This window comes from Caenorhabditis elegans, chromosome I, assembly GCF_000002985.6.
Source record: "Caenorhabditis elegans chromosome I".
Classification (NCBI taxonomy): Eukaryota; Metazoa; Nematoda; class Chromadorea; order Rhabditida; family Rhabditidae; genus Caenorhabditis; species Caenorhabditis elegans.
In genome coordinates, this window is record NC_003279.8 from 12,448,841 (window position 1) to 12,461,483 (window position 12,643).

A 12,643-nucleotide genomic window follows, 5' to 3' on the forward strand; every position below is an offset into this window, starting at 1 on the left:
AATTTAGAATTATAAGAGGCTTGGTGATAGCACCATATGGTTCCATAGATATATGTTTCGTAGCTCCCGACACTTTTTGAGTTCCGCACAGCACTATATAAAATCTGTAAAAGCTCTGAAAAATACTACATTTTCAGGAAGCTCCTAAACTTTCACTTATCTTTACGGAAAATGTCTGAAAATTGACAAACTGTGTTTCGAAGGAAAATAAACGATTTGGCCTTTTCGAATTTGTTTCGCAAATTTAGGAAATCATTAAAACATTTAGAAAAGTTATATGAACATTCTTACAGTTATATTCGGTGTATTGAAACCGTATTTTGTCATTTAGGGCTGGGCCATTTGAATGTACGTAGAGCGTTGAAGTAGGTAGAGTGCGTCTGTGTCCACGATAAGATCTTTCAGAAATAGGTCAGTGTCTGCTTGAACAACACCATTCGCTACCAAAATTGATTTTTCGACTGAATTATTATGAGCACTGACTTGGGCTTAGATATTTGCTATTTTAACCGATCCTTGCCAATTGCTCAGAGCAAAATGGTTCAGGCTTTTTGGTCCATATTTGAAAGGTTGCTTTTAGTGACCAAGACCAAGTATTCAAGCGATTTCGAGAAATTTCAAGTAATTCTTGGCTTTAAGAACATCAATTTTCAAGAATTTAAAAGCTTCATCTAAAGTTTCACTACTGGGCGTTTCCTTATTTTAATTGTCGAACAATAAAATTTTCAAATAAATGTTAAAATTCAAGTAAAAACAGTAAAAAGTAAAAATTAGCTTCGTATAAAATTTTCTCCAACTTTTTGGATTTTTTTTTGAATTTTCCTTGTGTTGCTGCCATACCGGACCTAGTCACAAGAACATAATTTTAAATTTTGGATTTTCTTTGCATGTTTTTGTAAACTCCTATTAATTTGACTGATAGTATGGTATTAAACCTTAAACTATTGACCCTAGTGGCTTACTGGCTTACACTCTGCATATTTTCTCTTTATTAAAAATTTGAATTTCCAACACCACTTTAACCGAGACTCACACATTCAAACGTTTACCGAAACAGTGACCCGCCATGTCGCCCTATATCTCGCTTTCACTTGCTCCTATCTACTTTCGATCTGGATGTCTGCCCTAAAAACTTCCTTTGTGTTAGAACCCAGAAAAGCCTTTGAAACATGTCAAATCCTCATTGCAAACTCACAATTAAGCTTCTACTATCATGCTTTGTTATATATTCAACATTTAGTATTCTAAACTATTTACTTTTTACTGGAAGCAATATCAAAAACCTGCTGAATGAAAGACGTCCTCAGAAATATCAGCCGTATCCGATAATTGAGGCTGGAGGGGGTCTGAATATTTCATCTGAAAATATTGCAATAGTGATTATTCTTTCAAAATCTCATGATCGGAGCTATTATCAAATTGCAATCGGTATCTATTTTTTCATTGTTTTTGGATTTTTGCCTTTTTCCTTCAAAATTATCATTTCAGATAGTGTGGAGTGCTACGCAAAAGCTCACGGCTATGAATTCGTTCTCACCAATGATTCTAATTTTGGATGCGATCATATCAAAATAGTAAGTTAGTTAACTATTATACATACTCTATCAATCAATACTCGGAATTTCAGAACATTTTCCGCCGGCACTGTGTTCTGGCGAAAATCTTGGTTGACTATGAAGCCGTCGTTCATATTGATGGCGACATGGGAATTGTGAATCCCAAACGGAGGATTCAGGAGTATATGACTGAAAGTTCAGATATTGTGTTCTACGATCGCCATTTTGCTCCAGAAGTTGCTATGTGTTATATTGTGAAGAACACCGAATATGCTATAACGTTACTGAACGGTGAGTGCGCCAGCTGCAGTAAATTGAGTAGACCAGGCTTCGGATGTGATTTCAGGGTTTCCTAGATCTGATGATTTTGTTTGTTGTGTAAGCCTTAAGCATGTATTTCTCAAAATTATAGTCAAAGTTAGTCAAAAAGTATAAAACTAAGGACATCATGATTTGATCAGAAGTTTGGTCAGACATAGCTATCTTCTAAGAATTGGTAGGTCCATTTTTGGCAGGCGTAATAAGTGACCAAACACATTTGTTTACCTACTGCATAAAATAAACAACTGATATTCAGAGTTTGCCGAGTACGAAAGAAAGCTGCCGAATAGCTCACACGGATCAGAAAATGGTGCACTACATGTGAGTCAACGATTTTATCACTGTTGGTTTTAGACCAGATCACCTCCTGAATTTCAGATTTTCCTTGCCGAAAAATTGTTCCCGCACAATCAAATCGACATTGACGTTTGCCGAATCGCTTGGGAGAACTCTTGGAATATCGTTGACCAATTTGCATACACACATTGCATCAGAGCAATTTTTGGCGCTTCAATCGATTTTGACAAGATTAGGATCTTAAGAAAGGTTAGTTCAGCTTGTGCTCAGTGTCCATGATCTTGAATTTTCAGGGCACTGGATTTGCTCGTGACGACTGGATCACCGGCGGCGTTTGGAGTCCTGAGCGAGATTTTATGCTGCACGGATGGAAGATGCGTCAACTTGCGCCGACACCCGCCGGAGTTGTCAAGGCTGGAGCGATGAGTGAATTGATTTGGTATTCTCCGTTTTTGGGAAGCTTTGATATGGAGAAGTGCAGCATGGGGTAAGTTATAGTCCAAAATCTGCCGCTTTCACAAAACGTCACGTTTTCACTGGGCCCATTTGGGTCAAAGCTGGATACGTCTCCAAAATGGTCTAGGCGCCTAGACCATTTTGGAGACGTACAATATCCGAAACCCAAATCATATTTTATACAAAATGACTACACATCCACTTAATTGCTCCAAAAGCTCCCTGGAGTACAGCTGGCCTTTGAATATTTTCTCACTACTTTTCGTTTTTTCGTTGCTTCACGTTTTTTGCAACTTTGTTTCATATTTTGCCTTTTCAGAAACACTACATGGTACTACAACCCAAGTTTGATTGCATCAAGAGAAACTGTAGAGGTCGTGTTGCAGCAGGAAGATGTGATAAGTGCGGCGAGAAAAGTCAACTACTTCTATCGACTGTATAAAGTTATCACGAACAGCTTCTGGTGGTACATTTATCAGTCGCATGTTTGGAAAAGTGATTATCCACTGTATTTCTTGAATGAATAATAATTTCTATGAGTATAAAATCGTGTCTCTAATTGAATTGAATTTGAGTTTATTTAACTAAAAGAAGAGAAATAAACAAATAAAACGAGACGAACCCTAAAAGAGTTCAACTCGAGTAAAAGTTAAAAAAAAAGATAATAGGGAACAGGTGAAACGGGGAGAAATACGAAAATGGAGGTAAAAGTGTAGTTATAACCGGGGGATGTTGAGATCAATAAATTCACAGAACTGATATGGGGACATAAAAACCGTAACATTTTTGAACAAATTGTTCCAGACTGGGATGATATGAGCAAAGAAATGCGTGGAGCATTTGTCCTTCCTAACTAAAATCATTGGGTGCCTATTAGAACTAGAGAAAGTAACAAATTGTCTAAGGTTAGAAAAATGAGAGGTGCCTGTTAACAGTCTATACAGTAGTTTCAATTGAGCTTTAATTCTATTGTGTCTGGTGGAGTGGAGCTCCATTATAATGTGACTTTCCGAGAATTTTTGCGCTTCTTCGTGCCTCCATGGCATGTTTGAGATTTTTGAGGCATGTTTGAGATTATATCTCTCATGTATATCATGCACAGTCGCAAAAAGTGTTACAGATTCTTGATTTTCAGTGAAAACATGGAAAACATCACGGGATTAAAGATATTTCAATAGCATAGCAAATGTTTATTCAATATCAGCCAATTTGTAGATTTCCTAGCTCGCCATTCTTTCGTAGAAAATGTTCAGTGTCTGGAGATTGTATCTAGCATATTGGAAGACGGCCGCATTCCTGAAGACACCTAGTTAATAAATAGAATCAACAAAACAGTTCAGTGAACCGCTCCCTGAAAACTCTATTAATTTGTTTTCGACACCGAATTTGAAAAATCGATCTAATGAGTGTATAAGGCTCAACGTCGGCCTATAAGATTTTTTATTTAAGATTTTTATGGATGTCAAGTCAAGAAGCGAAGAAATATGATCAAAATACAAAGCTATGTAAATGTCAAAAATAATACAGAAATTGTTAATACAGTTAATAATACAGGAACCAACTTGGGACATTGAGATCAAATTTGAAAATTTGCGTTGAAAAATATAATAAAACGTTTCAATTGTTAGCCGAAAAGAAAACACTAAGCCTGTTACATTGATCAAAGCGCTCGATTTTCGGGCTAGTTTGGGCTTCTACAGCTAAGATCAGGCCTAAGATTACATGTTTCCTTACGGAGATGATGGTTATCCATTGAAAATTGGCTAACCGATACACGCCTGCACTTTGCGATCTTCAGAATCTAGAGAGTCTTTAGAAGTCCAAAAATCATGATTAAGATCACAACTGTGCTTCTTTCTGTTCCTTCCATTCAAATAAATATTTTTTCTACGCATATATTCCAACGAAAATTCAGAAAATGATAAAGCTATCTTGGAATTTGAGACATCGACCTTACAATGCCCAAGCAATACTTTTGGGGTTATTCTTTTTCATTATTCTAGTAAAGCTTTATTTGGATCTGTGAGTTTTTGAATTTTGATTATAGAACCTTAGAGATGGAGGAAGGCGCAGTAAGAACCTGGCGCCTGCCTGACACCTGCCGCGCATCACACTGGTCTCTCGCCCCTTCTCTGCGACTTGGCTAGAAGGTAGAGGTCTAGTGTTTCGCAGAGTTAGACACTTTTTATGTTTGACACAAACGGAGGTCCTCGGAAGGCTGGCGAACCTGCATGGAAGCCCTACATTTGAGGAGGCAATGACTTTTAGAGATATAAGCTTCTAACCAAATTCAAAATACTTCACGTTCAGGACAGCAAATCCAAGTTTCACAAGAAAAATAATGGAACCATCAAGCAAAAATTCTGACGCTTCAAATCGAACCATCATTGTAGTCACGCCAACTTACAAACGGATCACAAGACTGCCTGACATGATACGGTTAGTTCCCCACACTTTTCTATACGAAATTCCAAAAAAATTCCAGCCTAGCCAACACCCTGGCCCACGTAAAGAACTTGCACTGGATCGTGGTAGAGGATGGTTATGGAATCGTGCCAGCCGTTCGAGAATTACTAGAAAAAACCAACCTATCGTATACCTACATGGCCCACAAGACTGCAAAGGGATACCCAACGCGTGGGTGGTATCAGCGAACGATGGCGTTGAGGTACATTCGATCGTCCTGGTCGAAAATTCTGAGGGAGCATGATGCAGTTGTGTACTTTGCCGATGATGATAATGCGTATGATGTGAGGCTATTTACTGATTACATTAGGAATGTGAATACTTTGGGAGTTTGGGCTGTTGGTGAGTTGGTGCTTCACTACTTCAAAATTTCCACCTTTATCATAAAACTGCTCATTTTACCTGTAGTGCCAATTTTCAGGCCTTGTCGGTGGAGCCATCGTAGAAGCTCCCAAAGTCGTCAACCACAAAGTGACTGGATTCAACGTCCGATGGAGCCCTAACCGACGATTTGCAGTAGACATGGCAGGCTTTGCGATCAACCTGAAATACATCCTAAACTCCGACGCAGTATTCGGTAAAGACTGCAAACGAGGAGAGGGCGCTCCGGAAACGTGTCTTATTGAGGATATAGGCTTGGATCTAGAGGATATCAAGCCATTTGGCTATGATGCGACGGTTTGTGGAAGTTATTTGAAGCTTGATGAATAAAATTGTTTTTTATAGAAGGTCCAGGATATAATGGTGTGGCATACCAAAACGAGTCCCCCGGAAATTGAACAACGCGATGAGCCAATCGATTCGCTGGGCTATTTTGTGGAATATTGAATTGAATTTGTTTTTTTTTTAAATTTATATTTGTTTATTCTTTCAACAAAATGATAGAATGGCCCTAACAGAACGAAAATTGTAATTTTTACTTCACATACACATATTTATTAACGGTAACTCCGCACTCCTGCACTTGCCGAGCATACTCTTTTCCAACGAGACTGCTTGATGTCCATCCGCCGAATGAAACAAAGCCTTCGAAGTTTGGTGAAGTGGCTCCACCATTTCCTGCTCCATTGGTATGTGCCCACCAGAGTTTATAGCTCGAGAAGCTACGGTTGTTGTTGGTGATCGAGTGCCAGTTGGATTGAGAAGTGAAGAATTGAACAGAGATTCCGTGTTGCTGGAAAGTTGAAGGTAGATTTGTTCCTAGCTAGCTGTGGTGTAATGTTGTATTGACCGTTGGAAAAAATTGGTAGATCAAAAACGAACTAGATGAGAAAAAGTCTAATCTTGAGACCTTAAAGCATTGTTTGCCTAACAATCCTATTGCTAACTGCTGTGATTATCTTCCAGTTAAACAAGTTCAGTTGACAAATACTAATAAGAAGTCCCTGGGAGGATTGCACAACACTTTTTTTAACAAGTAACACTTACATCAGCACGTTGGATTAGATCCTTCATGAAATTGTGTTGGCATCCGAACCGCTGGACCAAAGTTGTGGGTCACCGATATGAACTGTGATGTGTGAAAACTTAATCTGAGCACTTTTCAATCCCTGATACACATTTTCCATTTGCTGAGATCCGGATTTCCCATTTGATGGATACGGCTTCATGTAGAACCACATATCGCCTCCGTAGTTGACAAGGTTTTTGAACACCCTTGGAGCAGTGCTGTCGAATAGTCCGGACGATGTTAGGGTACTGCAGTGAATACTTGTCGATTTGATTACAATAACTATTAACTTACTTAATAAAGGTAATATCGTTGTTGTCTTTCCAGAGACAGTGGCCCTCATCTTGAGTGATATCCTGTGGCACATCTACTGCCTTATGGTAATTGGCACAGCTAATTGAGAGCACGGAGGCTAGAAGGTGAAAAACTTTAGCAAGCATCTTGAGATGATTGGTGGTGGATGAAAGTGGCTCTCATATTTATACGAAGTGCAGTGATGCCCTGTTATCAGTAAATTCCATTGTGGCAGTTTTTCAGCGACGTGGATCGGGAACATCCTCTCCTTATCAAAGATCTTTGTTCTGAGAGGAGTTTTACGAGCGGAACGAATTTGTTATCAGTTAAAGGAATTTGAACTCCTGATAGTATATTGTTTGTTGGAAAATCACAAACTTGTGACTTTTTCGAACTGGGAGTAAAACTCAAATTTTGATTACCAGAGCCAGGCTTCTTGGCGGTGCCTTCGTAATGATTTTCAGTTTCCCTAAGACTCTTGAGGTCTCGTTACCGCTAGTCGTGGTAGAACACGACGATTCCTCGAAGATGCTCAGCTCATAGGTTGCCCTGCCACTTTCAAGTGAGTTGCTCTGTCAGTTCTTGTTTTTACAGTTTATACGACAGTTATAAGAAAATTACTACATAGTACCCACCAGAGTAAGAAATTTTTAGTACATATACATAACGCTGCGTTTTTTTCTAGAAACTGCCAGAGCTGTTTGATCTCAGTTTTCCAGCTAGATGGATTGGGAACATCCTCTCGTTATCACAGATCTTTGTTCAGAGAAGAGTTTTACGAACGGAACGAATGTGTTATCAGTTGAAGGAATTTGTACTCCTGATAGTGTATTGTTTGTTGGAAAATTACAAACTTGTGACTTTTTGAATTGGGAAGAAGACTCAACTGTGTCAGGCATCTCGGTGGTGTTTTAGGAGCCTTACAACTAGGAGCGCAACTGCTCAAAAACTCTTGAAGTTTCGTTACTGTTAGCCGATCAAAATATGATGTTGAGTCTTAAGAACCTTGTCGGCTAATTCAGCAGAACATAGAGTCTAGTGAAACGAAAAATAAACATACATATGATCGTTTCAATGTACTTTCTCTTAAAGCTTTGTGCATATGTTTTCCATATGATTCTGATATTTTGATCAACACGATTTTGTTTTGAAACTTTGTTTTTCAAAGAAAAAATTGCAAAAACCAATAAAAACAAAAAAATTATATAAAAACCTACTCTAGTGTCTCCAAAACCCCAACAAAGCATGAAGATTCCCATTCTCATCTCCCTCTTCACTATCTTCTTTGGAGTCATTGCTCTGGAATCCCCAATTCCGGAGTTCTATCCGACTGAAATATCCACCAAGGCTCGCTCCCATGGACACCCGGTCAACACACTCGGAGAAAGTGAGGATCCAAACTTTCAAGTTGACAACGTCCCTGGGGAACGAGCTCGCAGACATGCAGGGCCACGTAGATTCTACCGATTCTACCACTCAAATTGGTTTTATTAATTTTCATGTCTAAATATTGAATAAAGTCGTACATGCAGAAAAGTGTAATACTTCATTTCAGATCTAGATTTAGGTAACGCCACGGAGACTACAGATCTCGCCGGGAATTTTTGTGGCGTACCCTTTTGTAATTATAAACTGCTTTAAATCTTGGAAAAAATATGTGCAAAAATTAAATTTTCGAAAAAAAAAAGACTTCGCACACAAATGTACAGTTTCAAAAACTACAGTACCCCATGAGGATTTTCGCGTTGGGACCCAAAAAATAGAAACATAGGCATGATAAAGATTCTTAGGAAGGAAAATACAACAATTGAAAATATTTATTCTCTAGGCCATCAGGTGAAAAGATAGGCTACGATTTTACCAATTATTTCGGATTTTTCTCAAAATGTTCAAATTTTCAATTTATGTATACGCCCTAGACTCTAGTTGTTGATCACGAAACCAGCATTAATTATTCAGAGTAAACAGGAAAACTTATAACAACGGCAACAGTGTAGATTCTCGAGAAAGTTATCAAATGGTAGTTTGTAGATGACTGAAAGACGATGAAGCAGTTTAAAGTTCACTTTTTAAATTGGCAATTTCAGATCATAAATTCAAAATCCATGTGAACTCATTCCATTTCGCTCTGTGGAGCACATGATTTTTTGCTGAATTGGAGGTTCTTATCATATGTTCTAAAATTCAAATAACATCCTTTTTTTCCTTCCGCCGATCTTGAAACTATATAAATAATTTTGATAAGTATCATACCAGTCTTCCCAACATGCGAACGGTTACAATAATTTTTCCAGTGGTAGGATCTTTTTCAGTTTTCTTTCAAACAAGAAACATTTAAATATTTCAGGTTTTCCTCTTGTTGCTCTCGGTCAGTGTGTTTACTACTCTACGCAAGGAGCATTGGCTGGCAAGTGGCTGTGTGAGAGTGTGCAAGTGAGGAGTGTGAGAGCGAACACATGGCTTATGTTTGTGAGCTCCCGACAACTTTTGCAGGTAGTATAGATATTGATTCATTTTCGTTTGATGTTTGATAATTCCAGATAACTGTTCTTACAACTACAACGGTTACTGCTACACATTCAGCTCGTCAGCCCAAACATTTATTGGTGCACAAAGCACGTGCGCACAAAGCGGCGGAAGCCTTGCGTCAATACATTCTGCAAATGAAAACCGTTATATTACCACTTTCGCCTCAGAAGATTTCTATTATATTGGAGCAGTATGGAAAACTGACTACAGTCTCCGTTGGATGGACGGTTCTGCGTGGAATTACAGTAACATCGATTCAATATATTCAAATCGATATGGCTATTGTTTACTTTTGTCGACGATTACTTCTTTTCAGTCTGGCTTCTGGTACGGTGACGATTGTAGTTATAGGAGAGAATATGTATGCAAGCGAGAAGCTGGTGTGCAATACACAACTGTTCCACCGCCAGCCACTGTCACACCAAACCCTGCAAACCCATCAAATTGCAACGCAGGACTACTAATGTCTACTGGAGTATTCACTTCTCCAAACTATCCACAAAATTACTTCAACAACGAAAACTGCACTTATCAACTTTCAACACTTGGATCGTACAGGATTAATTTGAGTTTTACTAGCTTCCACACGGAAGGTTATTATGATGTTGTTTCGGTGTACGATGGACCTACAACAAACTATCCAAGTTTGGGTCGTTTCTATGGGTACCAAAATCCTATTTACGTGACATCGAGTGGAAATAATATGCTTGAAACGTTTACATCAAATGAAGCAACCGTTTTCCAAGGATTCACTGCAAGATTTTACTCGGTTGTCTACAGATCGTAAAATTGAAGATGTTTTTCTTTAAGTTTTATTTTACTGATAATTTTGTGGTATTATGAAAAATAACAAAACATATCTTTTTAACTTCAATTGATCAATAAAACTTTTTTAAATTTACTCACAATTCTTATTTTGGAGTTTTCAGGTTAACTGTAAATCAGACTGTTTCCAGACAAAGAAATTTTTAATTTTTTCAAGGTTTTTCTTAAAGACACGAAACAGTTTTTATGAATATTAATGAGCTCTGCTTTAGCTGAGTGTGCTCCATTAAGCTCATTGAGCCAAAAATCACAGAGATCATTAAATTCTTGATTTTTTGGGGTTTCTATTGATTTTCGTCACGTTTATATTCCAAACATAGATATTCCAAAATAATAATATTCCAAAATAAGAATTGTGAGAAAATAAAAAACATTTTTATTGATCAATTGAAGTTTAAAAATATGCGTTTTTGTTTTTTTCATAAATTCACAAAAAATGCTCAAACTTTAAAAAAAAAGCATCTTCAAGATCTGTGGACAACCGAGTAAAATCTTGCAGTGAATCCTTGGAAAACGACTCCTGCATCTGATGTGAACGTTACAAGCATATTATTTTCACTCGACGACACGTAAAAAGAACCAATGTTTCCACTGTAACGACCCAAACTTGGAGAGCTCGTTGTAGGGCCATCGTATACCGAAACAAAGTCATAATTGCTTTCCGTGCGGAAATTGCTAAATTTTAAAGTAATCCTGTACGATCCCAGTGTTGAAAGTTGATAAGTGCAGTTCTCGTTATTGAAATAATTTTGTGGATAGTTGGGAGAAGTGAATACTCCTGGAGACATCAGTAGACCGGCGTTGCAATTTGAAGGGTTTGTGGAGCTTGGTCTTACAGTGACTGGCGGCGGCACAGTTGTGCATGGCACACCAGCTTCTCGCTTGCACACATACTTTCTACTAAGACTACAATCGTCCCCGTACCAGAAACCAGATCCAGAAGTAGTGATCGTAGACATATGCAGACAATAGTTATATCGATTAGGATATATTGGATCAATGTTATTGTAATCCCACGCAGAGCCGTCCATCCAACGGAGGCTGTAGTCAGTTTTCCATATTGCTCCGATATAATAATAATCTTGTGGGGCAAAAGTGGTAATATAACGGTTTTCGTTTGGGGAATGTACTGAGGCAAGGTTTCCACAGGTTTGTGCGCACGTACTTTGTGCACCAATAAATGTTTGTGGTGACGAGCTGAATGTGTAACAGTAACCGTTGTAGTTGTGAAGGCAATTATCTGGAAAATTTGAAAATTCAAACGATATTCAAACCTCATATTACCTGCAAATGTTGTCGGGAGCTCACAAACAAAAGCCATGCGCTGGCTCTCACACTCCGCGCTGAGCCATTTGCCAGTCAATGCTCCTTGCGTAGAGTAGTAAACACACTGTCCGAGAGCGACCAGAGGAAAACCTGAGCCATTTCAATATTTTTTTCAAAAGACTGAAAGCCTCTTACCACTGGAAAAGTTATTGTAACTTCTCGCAGAGCCAGATTCATCATCCCATAAACACTGTGAAGAGTTGCTAGAAAAACAGTATAATCCAAGCCATACGAGTGGTGTAGAACTTCCAACAATAGTGGCAATGGCTTGATTGTCCTGAAACCTTTGGTTCAGAAATCCTGAATAAGGGAGGATAATTTTAAAAAAAACCAACTCACATGATCATTTTTGACAGTGACAAGTGTCGCTCCAAAGCTAGAACAAGAAATCTCAGCAGCTTTGTGGTTAACTGGGGTGTTTAAAAGTTTCAAACACTTGTTGTTAATCAATGTGAATCCATTTGTGCAGACGGGAGTAGCGGATGAACTTTCAAAACTTTCAAGACAAGTAAAAAGAAAAAGCAGAGCAGCAACCGTTCGCATGTTGGGAAGACAAGTATGAATGCTATCAAAAATTATTGAATTAATATACTTAGCTCACTATCAGCGGAAGGAGAACAAGGATGTCGCTTGAACTTTAATACATATGATAAGACTCACAAGTACAGAAAAACAAAAATAAAACTAAAATGAGTTGAACTAATTATTTTCATTTGTCAAGATACCGGTGTACCGGAAGAAAAAATAAATAAAATCATAACTAGACAAATAAATAATATGACCAATTAGACCAGATATGTATAGTCCGGGAGGTCAAAAAAATATTGTTTAACTTCAATTGATCCATAAAACTTCGTTTTTAATTTTTTGACAATTCTTGTTTTGGAATTTTCAGGTTAACTGTAAATCAGACTGTTTCCAGACAATGGAATTAAAAGTATGGAGTTTTTCAGGTTTTTTCGTTGAAATGTTAAGATTGTTCACCAACTGTTTGATTGTATTCCTTCGAAAGTTTTTTACTGTTAGCCGATCAAGATATAATGTTAAATCTTATGAATCTTGTAAGATTATTCAGCAGAACTTAGAGTCTAGTAAAACGGAAAAAAAACCATATGATTGTTTC

General features: G+C 37.9%; 5 protein-coding genes and 1 pseudogene across 6 annotated transcripts; 4 read left to right on the forward strand and 2 right to left on the reverse strand.

Moving 5' to 3' along the window:
* Window positions 1-1,136: 1,136 nt before the first annotated feature.
* Window positions 1,137-3,194, forward strand: C54C8.4 (Nucleotide-diphospho-sugar transferase domain-containing protein). Its single transcript, NM_060758.5, has 7 exons — window positions 1,137-1,428; window positions 1,489-1,574; window positions 1,628-1,847; window positions 2,134-2,198; window positions 2,256-2,423; window positions 2,468-2,661; window positions 2,950-3,194. The coding sequence occupies exons 1-7, from the start codon at window positions 1,170-1,172 to the stop codon at window positions 3,155-3,157; spliced, it is 1,200 nt and encodes a 399-aa protein (NP_493159.1). The 5' UTR covers window positions 1,137-1,169; the 3' UTR covers window positions 3,158-3,194.
* A 1,354-nt stretch (window positions 3,195-4,548) lies between these two features.
* On the forward strand, window positions 4,549-5,924 carry glct-5 (Galactosylgalactosylxylosylprotein 3-beta-glucuronosyltransferase; the record flags this gene model as incomplete). The annotated part of the gene is made up of 5 exons (NM_060759.2): window positions 4,549-4,652; window positions 4,941-5,069; window positions 5,116-5,438; window positions 5,518-5,774; window positions 5,823-5,924. The coding sequence occupies 5 exons, from the start codon at window positions 4,549-4,551 to the stop codon at window positions 5,922-5,924; spliced, it is 915 nt and encodes a 304-aa protein (NP_493160.2).
* An 88-nt stretch (window positions 5,925-6,012) lies between these two features.
* On the reverse strand, window positions 6,013-6,986 carry lys-9 (Glycoside hydrolase family 25 protein; the record flags this gene model as incomplete). The annotated part of the gene is given in 4 exon segments (NM_060760.2): window positions 6,013-6,270; window positions 6,525-6,548; window positions 6,551-6,794; window positions 6,841-6,986. Coding segments are annotated over 4 exon segments (672 nt in total).
* A 1,099-nt stretch (window positions 6,987-8,085) lies between these two features.
* Window positions 8,086-8,334, forward strand: C54C8.12 (Neuropeptide-Like Protein; the record flags this gene model as incomplete). The annotated part of the gene is made up of 1 exon (NM_001025890.6): window positions 8,086-8,334. One exon carries the CDS (start codon window positions 8,086-8,088, stop codon window positions 8,332-8,334), a length of 249 nt encoding a protein of 82 aa, NP_001021061.1.
* An 842-nt stretch (window positions 8,335-9,176) lies between these two features.
* Window positions 9,177-12,063, reverse strand: clec-11 (C-type LECtin; the record flags this gene model as incomplete). The annotated part of the gene is made up of 4 exons (NM_060761.2): window positions 9,177-11,434; window positions 11,479-11,610; window positions 11,656-11,797; window positions 11,860-12,063. 4 exons carry the CDS (start codon window positions 12,061-12,063, stop codon window positions 10,659-10,661), a joined length of 1,254 nt encoding a protein of 417 aa, NP_493162.1. The 3' UTR covers window positions 9,177-10,658.
* C54C8.8 lies at window positions 9,188-10,156 on the forward strand (annotated as a pseudogene). Its single transcript has 3 exons — window positions 9,188-9,333; window positions 9,381-9,614; window positions 9,686-10,156. Coding segments are annotated over exons 1-3 (851 nt in total).
* Window positions 12,064-12,643: the final 580 nt, after the last annotated feature.

Bases quoted from the DNA above. Each gene is read 5' to 3' on its own strand.
- C54C8.4 (NM_060758.5), top strand. From the start codon at position 1,170: ATGTCAAATCCTCATTGCAAACTCACAATTAAGCTTCTACTATCATGC. The intron at 2,424-2,467 runs GTTAGTTCAGCT...TTGAATTTTCAG, and splicing joins AGATTAGGATCTTAAGAAAG to GGCACTGGATTTGCTCGTGA. The intron at 2,662-2,949 runs GTAAGTTATAGT...TTGCCTTTTCAG, and splicing joins ATGGAGAAGTGCAGCATGGG to AAACACTACATGGTACTACA.